Source organism: Phyllopteryx taeniolatus, chromosome 19 (assembly GCF_024500385.1).
Source record: "Phyllopteryx taeniolatus isolate TA_2022b chromosome 19, UOR_Ptae_1.2, whole genome shotgun sequence".
NCBI lineage: Eukaryota > Metazoa > Chordata > Actinopteri > Syngnathiformes > Syngnathidae > Phyllopteryx > Phyllopteryx taeniolatus.
In genome coordinates, this window is record NC_084520.1 from 13,554,513 (window position 1) to 13,567,454 (window position 12,942).

Below are 12,942 nucleotides of genomic sequence, written 5' to 3' on the forward strand. Positions count from 1 at the left end.
TTTGGATTCTGTGTAGCTTACATAATATTTAACGAGCATTTGGGCGATGAAATCTTCTTCTGTCCCGTTTCCTTTCATGTCGCTTCAAGTGGACTCTCCCAAACAAGGCCGCAATTGTGATTTGTCCCCAAAACCCAATGGCTGATTCTTTCACTCTCTTGAACCCCTCATCATCATCATCATCATCTGCATCTGCACGCATGCATGCCATTTTTGTGTCATGAAGACCAATGTGGACCTGATAACACTTTTATTAGCAGAAAAGCGAGCCAGCCACAAATGAATGGAGTCTTCTGTCTCAACCCCCCCCAGCTCTTAATTTGATAACTATATTAATGACAAACGTGGATGACAATCAGACGGTCAGGCCTCCGAGCTCTCGGGTTTTCGGCCTCTTATCAGCGCGTTCGCTGGGTAATTTCCTGGCGGCTGCTCATTAAATGGATTGCAAACGTGGAGCCTCAATTTCAGGTTGAATGTAGACAGCACAGTGGTAAATCCAAAATAGGGCTACAGTATAGCAGGAGTCAATTTGGGACCACCGTAGGGTTAATTATAGATATAGCGCCCCCAAAATTCTAGCTGTGCCTCTCAGATGACAAAATGTTACCTCAAAAAGTACATTAATGATCTTATTCTCCCAGAGAAAAAGGTAAAAAATAATTGACTCTGCTGTCTGAAGCCGGCATTTCAAAGGAGAATCTGTTGCCAGTTGCCTTACATGGAGAAATAAAGGTTATATAAATAAGAAAATGCTAGGCTAAAAGTAAACACGTACAGTACTTTCGATACTTTTGTTATTAATATGAATCACAAACATGTCAAAGCATCAATAGTCACACACGTCAATATTCACACATATACTCGTACGTATAACGTATAGAATCTGTATAATATGTAAACTCAACAAATTAGAATATGGTAGAAAAGTCCGTTTATTTCAGTACTCCCAAACCGAAGCGTTTCATAAAGCTCTAAAACTTTTAGAGCACGCCAATTCCCCCCCCCACCCCGTTGTTTATTTTTAACTGTACTGTACCGTATCATATCTTTTTTTTTTTTAATGACCATATATTGCCACCTACAAATCAAAGCATTTCAGACGAATTTGTTCGGATTTCTAAAGCATGAACAGTTTTGTCCACAAGGGGGCGCCACCGATTTAAATGTGCCGCCTGATGAATGATTTTAATGGTGGTGCTTGTAATGCTGCAGTGCTTCGCTAGAGGGCAGCAGGCATTGAATGATTCAATGTTAGCGTATGTACAGTACGATACTGTGTTCCTATACAATTAACTTAACACTCCTAAACGTAGATCTTACTAAATTCAACCATTCCGTTTTTCCACAATGTGTTAAGGGATCTGTAGGACATGCTGTATATTTTCTATCATTCACTGAATTCAAGACAAAAAGGGGTAACCCCCAAATATGTAACAAATGTTATTAATTACAATTTGTAGGAAATCGTGCTAAATTATGCCACAAATGTTCACTTTTGCCACTGTGGATAGGGTGTTAACTACAAGACATGATTTTAGAACATTCAGCACTGGCAGGGGAAAAAAAGACAAATAACCCTAAAACATGTTACCAATATTACTAATCACTGTGTATGTTTTGTAGGAAGCTCCAGTAAAGTTTGCCTCAAAATCATTCAATACTTTGATGGTTAAAGGATATGTAGCCTAACATTCATAAAATACATGAAAAAAATACAAATACCTCCAAAACATGTTACTAACATTATAAATTGTTGTGTATGTTTTGTAGAAAATCCTACAAAATTTTCATTGACTTTGATTATTATCTCGGCTGTTTTGACCCCTTTCCTCCTTTTTTATTCCCCAAAAAGTGTCTGACAATTGTATCGTACATCTTGAACGGAACAAATACTGATTCATCTTGATCATCAGTGCAACGTATAAAAAATATATATATATATAAATTAGAAAACTATTTATAAATTCGTAACTTGAAACAAAACCGAGCCTTATTATAACTGATGTAAATGAGCGTGTGATCGTGTTTTATGCTATTTGAGGCTAACGAGGGAGCTCAAATAGACTTGTGAGAAGACTCTTATTGCCAGGCAACCATTTTTATGGATTAACCACTAAGCTGCAACATGCTCATTAGAGGAGTGTTTTTTTAATTTAAATACCGCGAGTTTTTATGCAGATATGGATACAGTATAAACTTCCCCACTGGCCACAAGATTAGGAACACCTGCACCATCCAATCAGAGCCAATACAAAATAACGCCTTTACAAAGATAGTAATACAGTGGCACCTTTATTTATGAGTGACCCGACATAAGAATTTTTTAAGATATGAACCGTCACTTTTTTTTTTGTCTTGAGTTGTGAGTAAAAATTTGAGTTACAAGCGTTAATGGTGACAGAAAACGTTGTAAACAATTCTCCCAAAAAGAGGCTCAGTGCTTGCTTCAAGTTTACTCTCATTCCCAAAGCTAAACTAAGAGAATTACACGTTGCGTATTTAACCAAAGCACATAACTTTGGCATATGACTGTCAGCTAGCTTTATGCTAACACGCAATGCAAAACACAATAGACAGGCTAACACAACTAGCATCGATGTTGCGGCGTTACAACCCTTTAAAGCGACGGATATTTGAAGTGCAGCAACACAGTCAGACAGACAATATTACAATACTCCTAAGAAATATTGCAGGTGAGTTGCAAAGGTCTTCTTCTGTGTTACATCATCAAATCACAAGCCTGCTGCACCTGTGTTCCCATGGTCCTGCTGATTAATTTGCCGCCTGCAAGTTTGAGCCCCTCCGTTGATGCTGTGGATGTGAAGAGAACACGATGTATGCTTCGACCTTTACATTTAAAATCATCTGCCGCAGTCTTTCACAAGCACAGTCTGTTCGAGTTAATCACCTTCCATGTAGTCATGCTCAACGTTCGACTAAGCAGGAGTTTTAGTCGAACGCCACTGAGCTTCCCGCGAAAACCTTACTGTTAAACCTGTGCATCTCTCCAATGCATTGAACTCTTAAGGATAAGATTAGAAACATTGGTCTGATAAAAGTATCGTAATTATTCAGCATTATCATCAGGTGCATTAGTGGAACTTTTCCTCTTTTATTATTATTATTTTTTTAAATTGCGCAAAAAGTGCTGGGCTAGATAACGTCACGGCGAAACACCCACTGGTGCAACAAATGCTAAATTTGGCAAGAATAAATAAAATGAAGTTATAAATGCATTATTTACGAAAATGGTAATATCCCCAATTTTCGATTTTCAACTAGTTGTTCATGGACTCCCTCTAGTGGAATGTAAAAGAATCACCAAAATAAATGTTAAAAATGCATGTTTCAGCAACTTCAACTTTTTTTATTATTTTTTTAAACCCAGGACAGTACATTTGTTAGGGACAGTTTTGTTGTATTTAACGTTTAATCCAATGGCTTTTAAGCTTTTACAACGTTTATTTAGGTACTCTTTTTTTGTGTACAACTTTTTATTCTATTTGGATCAATCTCATGCCAGTGTTAACATTTTCACTCCTCTCAGTCGAAAAGGCACTTGATTCCCGAAAAACTTTCAACAAAAAAAATCGTCGTAAATGTCTTCTAGGTTTAAGTTCTTCGAGAGGAACCCCGAGATAGCGTCGTGACGTGCAAAAATGCTTCGTACAAAAGGTGAGCGCAGCTCGCGGCTCACGTTAAGCTAGTACACGCAGGCCTGTCAGTCGGCGGCAAATCAAGTGTGGGATGGGAAGCGGCAGCGCGCTCAAACGGACGTTGTCGCGGCAAAAAGGAGGAGAGCTGCGGGCCTTCTCGCGCGCTGTCAAGTCCTGCGCTGACAGGAGGAATCAGCCTCAAAGATCAGACCTGTACCCATCAAATGCATAAAACGTAAAGGGAGAAAATCACTATGAACCTTCTTTTTTAGGTGTTTTTTTTTTTTTTAAGCATACAATAATCCACCGCATCTTCACTGTTGACCAATTTGCATTTTATGTTGGAACCTATCCTCAGTTATTCGCTGAAAAATTCACCTCGTCATGTTTTTCATGCTCTTTGTGAAATGACTCGAGGAAGAATGTCGAAGTGATACATCTCGACCGAGAGAACTTAGTAAAATACTTTCACAAAAACACAAGAAAAATATGCAGAAGAAGAAGAAAAATCTTCCCCCTAATATGCTTTGGAGTATCAACAATGGAGGAGAATATACGTACAACGCATAGCAACTAACAGAATTAATGCTAAACACGTTTCATTTATTTTTATTTTTTTATAGTGGAACGCTTAAAATTTTAGCTAGCTAGCAGGTGCGAAAACAATCTGGTCACTTGTTGCGAGGCAGAATACATTTTCTTTCCCCAGAGACATTCAGTTAGGTGGATTACTAGAGTTGAAGAATGCTAACATGTAGCCACCTAGCATCATAACATAAAGGATGGGATGCAACCAGGAAGTCGCCCCCAGGCTCGACCGTACCATTTCACAAGAATAGGGCGGGGGGCAATGAGGGGACAGCTGCTGATGCAAGAAGTGGCAGCTAAGCTACGCTAAGGCTGAGCGCTTCCTCACTTCCCCGCGGCCGCCATCGCTTTGCATCAGCCACGCAAGATCAAGATGGCATTTTGATGAAGCCCACTTTCAAGCAAATATCGTCCACACGCACGGCGTTCAGAAAGCCGTTTGAGGAGTTATTCCATATCCAGATTAAGGTTCATGTACTAGTAAACTCTTTGTTCTCACTAGTAGGACAACTTTGGCATGCTAGTAGGACAACTACATGTTACTAGTGAGGCAAGACTGCACTAGTTGACAACTGCATGCTACAAGTGCTACTAGTGACTTTATCGAATTCTACTAGTTAACATCCAGCGCGTCACTACAAGTACTAGCACTCGGCGGAGGAAGTATGTTGAAGCGATGCGTTTCAAGTGAAAGTCTAGCTTTGTTTATCGGGGAGGAGCTACTAGGAAGACACAGTTGTTCTACTAGTGCGCTCAGTTGTACTAGTGAGGGCAAAGAGCGTACTAGTACATGGACCTTAAGCTTGATATCAAGGATATTGTCAAGTGGCTTTGTCCTCACTAGTAAGACAAAAACGAGTAAAAAGAAAAAAAACGTCACTCGTTAACATAGTCTTTCTACTAGTGTGCTCAATTGTGTTACTAATGAGGACAAAGCGCATACTAGTACATACAGCAGACATTAGCTGGTGATCGAGGAGTCCGAATAAATGCTCCCCGTACACCTTTCCGCATGCATGTAGTATACCACAACAACAATAACTCCCCACCCACGCTCTTGCTCACCCCACCCACTTATCCCCTTCGTCCTCCTCCTCCTCCTCCACCTCCTCCTCACGTGCCGAGGCCCACGCATTTGATCAGGAAGGTCCACAGTGGAGCGGCGGTGGTGGTGGTGATGGAGGGAGGCGGGGTGGCGGCGGTGGTGCACAAGTGCGGGGGCGTCATCCGTCGCCTCCCAGGAGGGAAACGGAAGATGTCTGAACAACTCAACGGAGCAGACGTGATTAGCATATTGGGAGTCCTGGGAACAGGAAACATTGGATGCCGCTTCCACTTGCGTTTAAATGCAAATGCTGAGAGATGCGATATGGACTAGTAGCTACACAAAATCGAATGTGCATCACAGTATGACCAGTGGTGGAAAGTAATCAAGTACAAATACTTCGTTACTGTACTTAAGTCCATTTTTCAGATGTTTCAGTATTATTTTTCTGAGCACATGACTTTTACTCCCTACAACTGAAAACAGATATCTGTAATTTCTACTACTGACTTTATCAAAATAGACAGGCAATATAACAACCCTCACGAGCATATATTCTTTATCCTCTGCGAAGAATGATGAATATTACTGCAGCTTACTGAGTAGTTGTGATATGACTGTGTTATGCGGCCTGGAGGTGGCCAAGAAGTGCACACGAGGAGCAACACAATGTCCATTGAATTGAAGAAACACAATTTGGAAGCAAAACATTTTTTCATTCCTTACATTCCGTCATTGCTGTCTGTTTTTAAAGTACAATATTATAGCGTCTACATTTTTTTTTACAGTTTAAAGACCCAATGATGCAACTTATTTGTTGTTCAAACAATTTTTTTTAACCTCTGTTCAGTTACATAATTACTTGCTTGACATTTTATTATTTCATTGAATACTCTCTTTTTACATTTGAAGTCATTTTCTATATCTAAGTGATTTGAATCGTTCTTGCAGTTTTGTTGTTGTTGCTTTTGCAGGTTTTTAGGCATAGATTATATTAAGTATCCATCACTTTACTGCTTTATCTCTTGAAATGTTGTGTAAATCCACCCCAGTAGTTGTTTTGTTTTTTTAAAATTGTATTTTACTCATTATAATCACTCAAGGGGAAAATCAAGCACAATTAAGCAGTAATCAGTATTATTGGCAGAAATAGAGGGCCCTGCAATCAAAATATTAAAAGAGCTCTCTGTATGATGTATGATGACCTTCAAAAACAAAGCTCAAACTGACACTGGGTCAGATTCGGTGTACCTAATGAGAATCCGAATCATCTTTATTTGCCAAGTATGTCAAAAACACACAAGGAATTTGTCTCCGGTAGTTGCAGCAGTGGAGTGGTCCTTACTGCACACACGCACCCTCCTTGTACGAATGTGTGCATCTGCGTCTGAGGGTCTTCGCTGGAGTAAGCCCACACACTGCGCGGCGCGTGCGGGGCGGTGATGCCTCCACAAGCGCATCACAGGACGACAAAAGCCCTCCGCTATAGACGCAGCGTTTGCTTGACTCTCAGGAGAAGAAGAAGAAGAAGCAGGGAAGCCTTCTCTTGATCGTCTTTGGAGCAATGTAGTGGAGAAGAGGACGGGGGGGCGGGGGGGGGGCTTCTCCACCGGTGCAGGCGGGAGGTGGCGGAGACGACCGCGGCCGCTCGAGGAGCACCGCCGCACGGATATGAGCGCCCTCAAAGTGCAGGCGTTAGTTTAATTTGAGGATGGAGCCCGCGGAGGTGTTGGTGTTCGCCTCGGTGCTGGCCATCATCGTGGTGTCGCTGCTGTCCAACGTCCTGGTGCTGATCTGCTTCGTGTACAGCCCCGAGATCCGCAAGCAGGCTCCGGGGCTCTTCAACCTCAACCTGACCTTCTGCAACCTGTTGCTCACCGTGGCCAACATGCCGCTGACGCTGGCCGCCCTGGCGAGCCGCGCTCAGCCGGGCGGCGACGCCTTGTGCCAGGCGGCCGGCTTCCTGGAGACCTTCCTGTCCACCAACTCCATGCTGAGCATGGCGGCGCTCAGCATAGACCGCTGGGTCGCGGTGGTCTTCCCGCTGCGCTACCACTCCAAGATGCGCCACCGGGACGCCGCCTTGGTGCTGGGCTACACCTGGGCGCACTCCATCGGCTTCTCCATGGCCGCCACCTGCCTGTCGTGGCTGGGCTACCACCGCCTGTACGCCGCCTGCACCCTGGCGGCGCCGAGGGACCGGGCGAGCGGCCGGACGCAGTTCGTGGTCTTCACGGTCCTCTTCCACTCGTTCACCTTCCTGCTGTCGTTCGTCGTGCTGTGCGTCACTTACCTCAAAGTGCTCAAAGTGGCCCGCTTCCACTGCAGGAGGATAGACGTCATCACCATGCAAACCCTCGTGCTGCTGGTCGACATCCACCCAAGGTAAAACAAACTCAACTCAACAAAAACACCCCCCCCAAAAAAAAAACAGCTCTGCCAAGGAGCTTCAGTCATGCAAATAATCTGAGCACCCTTTTTTCTTAGCTTCATAGTTCTTTTTTTCTTTGTCTTTTTACCTCCACTAAGGAGGCTGCAATCATGCAAATTATTATATCATCAACTTTGCAACATTTTTCTGAAACTGTGCATATTGATGGCTACTACAGAAGTGAAGGGTGGCGCTTAGGGCTTTATTATAACTAAAAAAATATTAAGCAATGCATCTAGTGCATTATAACTGGCATAAATGTTGCTATCCAGATGTTCTGATTATTAACATCAGCATAAACGCATGCTTGGATGAGTTTGGTTTGGAAGAAAGCAATTTTTAAAAATGTATTCTTATTTTTTTCTTTTCAGTGTTCGACAGCGCTGCCTGGAGGAGCAGAGGCGGCGGCGGCAACGAGCCACCAGGAAGATCAGCACCTTCATCGGCACCTTCATGCTCTGCTTCGCTCCCTACGTCATCACGAGGTGAGCAAGAACAGTTTGTGGGAAATCCCCTTGTCTGTTCCTGGTGCGCAAAAGAAGGCTCACACTTGGATGAGTTTGGTGTGGAAGAAGCCTCTCCTCACTTCCTGTCCTCTCCCTATAGTTGGTCTTGTAAGTAAGTTAAGTAAGTAAGTCCATTTTATTTGTAGAGTGAACCCCCGTAAGATTGCTATACTGGAGATTTTTAGTTGATTTTCAGTTGAAAATGCGATGAGATGAATGACAAGTCTCGCATCTCCCGGCTGCAGGATCGTGGAGTTGTTCCCGGCGGTGCCCATCAGCCCCCACTGGGGTACGGTGTCCAAGTGCTTGGCGTACAGCAAGGCGGCGTGCGACCCCTTCGTGTACTCGCTACTGCGCCACCAGTACCGCAAGACGTGCGGCGACATCGTGGACCGGCTGCTCAAACGCAGCCGCTCCTTGAACGAGTCGGGGCGGGGCCTCGGGGGCCGAGGCGGCGCTTTGCCCAGGGCGGAGTGAGCGGAGGGGTTGCCGTGACGACCATCCGGGGGGGAATCGGCTTGGGAAGCGCCGCGGATTAAGCGCGGGTGCGCAACCGCCTCGTGGGGTCGGAGAGTAGCTGGACTGGATCTTACAGCACATTACTACAGTGAGTTATTGAAAGAAGAGTGGTATGTAGCACTCAACACTCATGATCCCGTAATTGTACTCCAGTGAATCTTAATCCAGATTATTTCAGGTACCAAGACTTTTATTCCTCTACAAGTGGATGGTATACTACAATTCTGCTTATTTTATGCTTCCACGGACTGTGGCTTTGTGTTGGGCTGATTGGACTCATTCTGGGCCTTCAGGTAGTTTTTATTCGTCGACACAAAGGTGAAGACTTCAAGAAAGATCATCCGTAAAACCAAATGCAGACCTTTGTTGTCCTGTTGGGTGGAGGGCAGGGGTCACCAACAGGCAGCCCCCTAGGACCACATGAGTAGCATGCAGGCCTGTTCTAAAAATAGCTCGGCAGTGATGGGACGTTGTGATTTCCTAGGAATGGTGTTGAAGTGGTCATTTGAAAATGTCAACACTAGCAAAGATTTATAGAAATACACAGTTGCATATTGATAGTTATTTTTCCTATCTTGTTGAAATCATTGTTGATAATTATTGTGATAACTCATTGACATGATCAGTGTCTTCACTTAGATGAATATCATTTGTTACTGAATATAACATATACTGTAGTTAAAGTTAATTAGAGCAAATGTGTTATTACAGAAGTGTGTATCAAGCTGGCTCTCCGTTTCGCAAAGGTCACTGACCCCTGGTGTGGGGTAATAGTCATAATCATAATAAATTCAATTTATACAACGCTTTACGTATTACACAACACAAAACTAAACAAAACAGAGGACTGACTAACAACACTTAAAGGTGGCAAACTATTGGCCAAAGGCCTTGGCAAACAGGGGCACAATACAATAAAACAAAGTGTAGGGAGGAAGCTGTTTCATACAAATAAAGAAACAGTGGACCCCTGCATACTTGCGATTGGGCTCCTGCGGCTTCACCTATTTGCAGATTCGAAAAAAATACATGATCCCCCCCCTCCTTTTTTTTTTTTTTATTGTTTTTTTTCTTTTCTTTTTAGGTGGGAACCAACCCCCAAAAATGCATTGTTGGTTTATACCCGCTTATTCGAGAATTTCGTGGGTTAAAAAAAAAAAAAAAAAAAGTCTTATTTTTATTACTATTATTATTATTATTATTTTAAATGCAATCATAATGGCCATTAATTATCTGTGGATTTTCACTATTCACTGTCCGGACACCATCATATGAATTACAAATTTTTCTTCTGTGATGAAATAATATTTAACAACTTGAATTAACAACTGACAGTTGTGCAGTTCAATACAAGACTATATATCTCATCAGTTGTCGCCACTGATGATCATTCCCCACCTGCACTGGAAAAAAAAATTCAAACATGTCCATCGGTTACACATTATTGAAATGTGTTCAACTAAGATATTTGATTATTTTGAAAAAATGACATCAGTTTACCACATTTTAACTCATTCACTGCTAGTCCTCCCGGTTGACATTGATATTTAACTTCTAAATCCGGCAGTGAATTAATCATGTGCAACCAAATTTTTTTTTTTTTCCCCAGTGTGATTTATCACCATTATTATCAATCAATCAATAATGATCCTTACATAAGCAAGTTTGTGTGGACGCTGAGTTACGGGTTGTGTTGTAGCAACATCAGTGTGATTCGCTGCTAATCTGATGACAAATGTGCAGCATTTTAAAGCAGTTAGACCGCTATTGACTGCGGGTTCATTGCTTCGAAAAAGGATCTAATCGCACGCGTCGTTCACTTTTTGCGCCACAGTCACACATTTACCCGAAACGAGCGCGCTTGCTTTTTTGTATGCAATCATTTTTCGTCTTGTGCATTTTTGTTGTCCATGCGTCCCAGGACGTTTGGTTCCACGTAAACGAAGCATGCAAACTATCTTAAGTGTACGATAAGTCGTCAACGTAATAGGCTAATGTACAGTACAACAACATAGTGCCAAAATGAGTCCAGTGAGCCAAATATGACGTAGTTGCAATCCACTTCAACAAATCTACCAAGGAGTATTAGGAACACACAAAAAACAAATATAAATAGTACAGTTCAGATCCCCCCCCCTTCCAAAATGCCGTAATGTTACAAGAATACAATGTTGGAAGGATATAGTCGGAATGTTACATGATGAAAAAAGTTAGTTTTACGAAAACATTTGAAAAGAAAGAATCTGTAATATTGCAAAAAGTGAAAGTCATACACTTTTCATGGTTTCGTGAAAAAGTAAATTTCAACGCGCAAGGAGAAAGATGTAATGTTACGAAAACAGTTTTGAAGTTTTGAGAAGTGAGTTTAAATCAAGTTTAAAGTAATATATTTGTTTTCATTTCGGCCTCGATACTCCTTGGTACAAAACATTAACAATTTTAGATAAAGTGTGAGGTTTTTTTTTTTCCATCTTTATGTAAATATGAATTGATGCTTTATACTTTAAGAAAATGGTGGTATCAATAACCACAGTCTTAGTTTATTTGGAGTACCGTATAACACACCAAGACAACTCATGCCTTAAATGCTGTAATATGGTTGACGTAGACTATTTTCCTTTCAAATTTACGACAAGTGTATTTTCAAAACGTATAGGAAGAGTTAACTGTTGCCTTATTACATGTGTGTATATGACCTAGAATCTGCATTTGTCCATGTGGCTGATGCTTTACGTGGACTACATAGTTATTAACCTCATGATTGATGGTTGTTTTCAAAATGGTATTTTTGGTCTATTTTGATATAAAGTACATTGTGGTGTCATGGTATGTGCTGATTTAAATGCAAATAAGCTCTGTTGGTAGGACCCCTCTCCCGACCCCTTCTGTTCTAAACCTTCACAGCGAAATGTTGCACATAATGATGATAATGTGATATTGATGATAATGATGACAAAGTGTGTGCTTACCACAATTGTAATGCGGCTGGAGAACATGATGGCGGGTTCAGATTTTGTGTCCTCCATCATTAAAGTGTAAACATAATAGCATCCTGATGCTGTTGTCATTAATTAAATAGAAGACAATGTGGCACACATTTAGTTCGCGAGCAATGAAGGGAGAAAAACATTGGCAGTGACAAAATAAAAAAAAAGATAATAATAACAATATAGTAAATTAATAAATACTTAATACACATTTTTATAGAAAATGATTAAAAAACTAAAAAAAAATACATTCATGAAAATACCAAAAACATTTCAAATGAATTAAAATAAATGTATAAAGTATTTAAAAATAAATGCATATAAAAAAGACTTTATTTTCAACGAATTTGTAATGCTTTGAATTTTTAAACAGATTTTCATACATTTATTTTAATTACTTTATCAGGGTATTTTTGTTCATTTATAATAGGGTTTAACATGGTGCACACATTTAGTTTGTCCATCCATCCATCCATACATGCATTTTCCGGTATCATCGGGCAGGAGGCGGGGTACACCCTGAACTGGTTACCAGCCAATCGCAGGGCACATATAAAAAAACAGCCATTTGCACTCACATTCACACCTACGGGCAATTTAGAGTTGTCAATTAACCTACCATGCATGCTTTTGGGATGTGGGAGGAAACCGGAGTGCCCGGAGAAAAGCCACGCAAGCACGGGGAGAACGTGCAAACTCCACACAGGTGCGGCCGGGGATTGAACGCCGCTCTTCAGAACTGTGAGGCAGACGCTCTAACCAGTCGCCCAACGTTCCGCCCATTTAGTTTGTAAGTTATCTTAAAATATTGGCAGCTCTCAGTATGAAATAATAAAATATTATGCTAAACAAAGTCTACATTTATTAATAAAAAAATAGATTTAAAAAAACATTATTTAAAACTAAAATCCAAGGCATATTTGGCACGAACACAACACTGCTTATCACCAAAAGAACACCATAACTACAGTGAAGCATGCTCGTTGTTGTGTTTTTTTAATTATTATTTATATTGGTCTCTTTTTTCTTAAAATTATTATTATTATTATCATCACAAAACGTGGTGTTTGAACAGGGGTGTGTAGACTTTTTATTTCCACTGCAAATTGTCATATAGCATTAACTTTTAATACCAATCCTAAAATGTACGAATCGATGCCTCCACCACTTCTGCAGCAGTGGTGCAGTTGACAACGCTTTCATAATT

General features: G+C 41.2%; 1 protein-coding gene across 1 annotated transcript; it reads left to right on the top strand.

Annotated features, from left to right (window-relative positions):
- The first annotated feature begins 6,588 nt into the window (after positions 1-6,588).
- LOC133469390 (G-protein coupled receptor 26-like) lies at positions 6,589-9,782 on the top strand. The gene is made up of 3 exons (XM_061756396.1): positions 6,589-7,677; positions 8,095-8,208; positions 8,475-9,782. Exons 1-3 carry the CDS (start codon positions 7,004-7,006, stop codon positions 8,704-8,706), a joined length of 1,020 nt encoding a protein of 339 aa, XP_061612380.1. The 5' UTR covers positions 6,589-7,003; the 3' UTR covers positions 8,707-9,782.
- Positions 9,783-12,942: the final 3,160 nt, after the last annotated feature.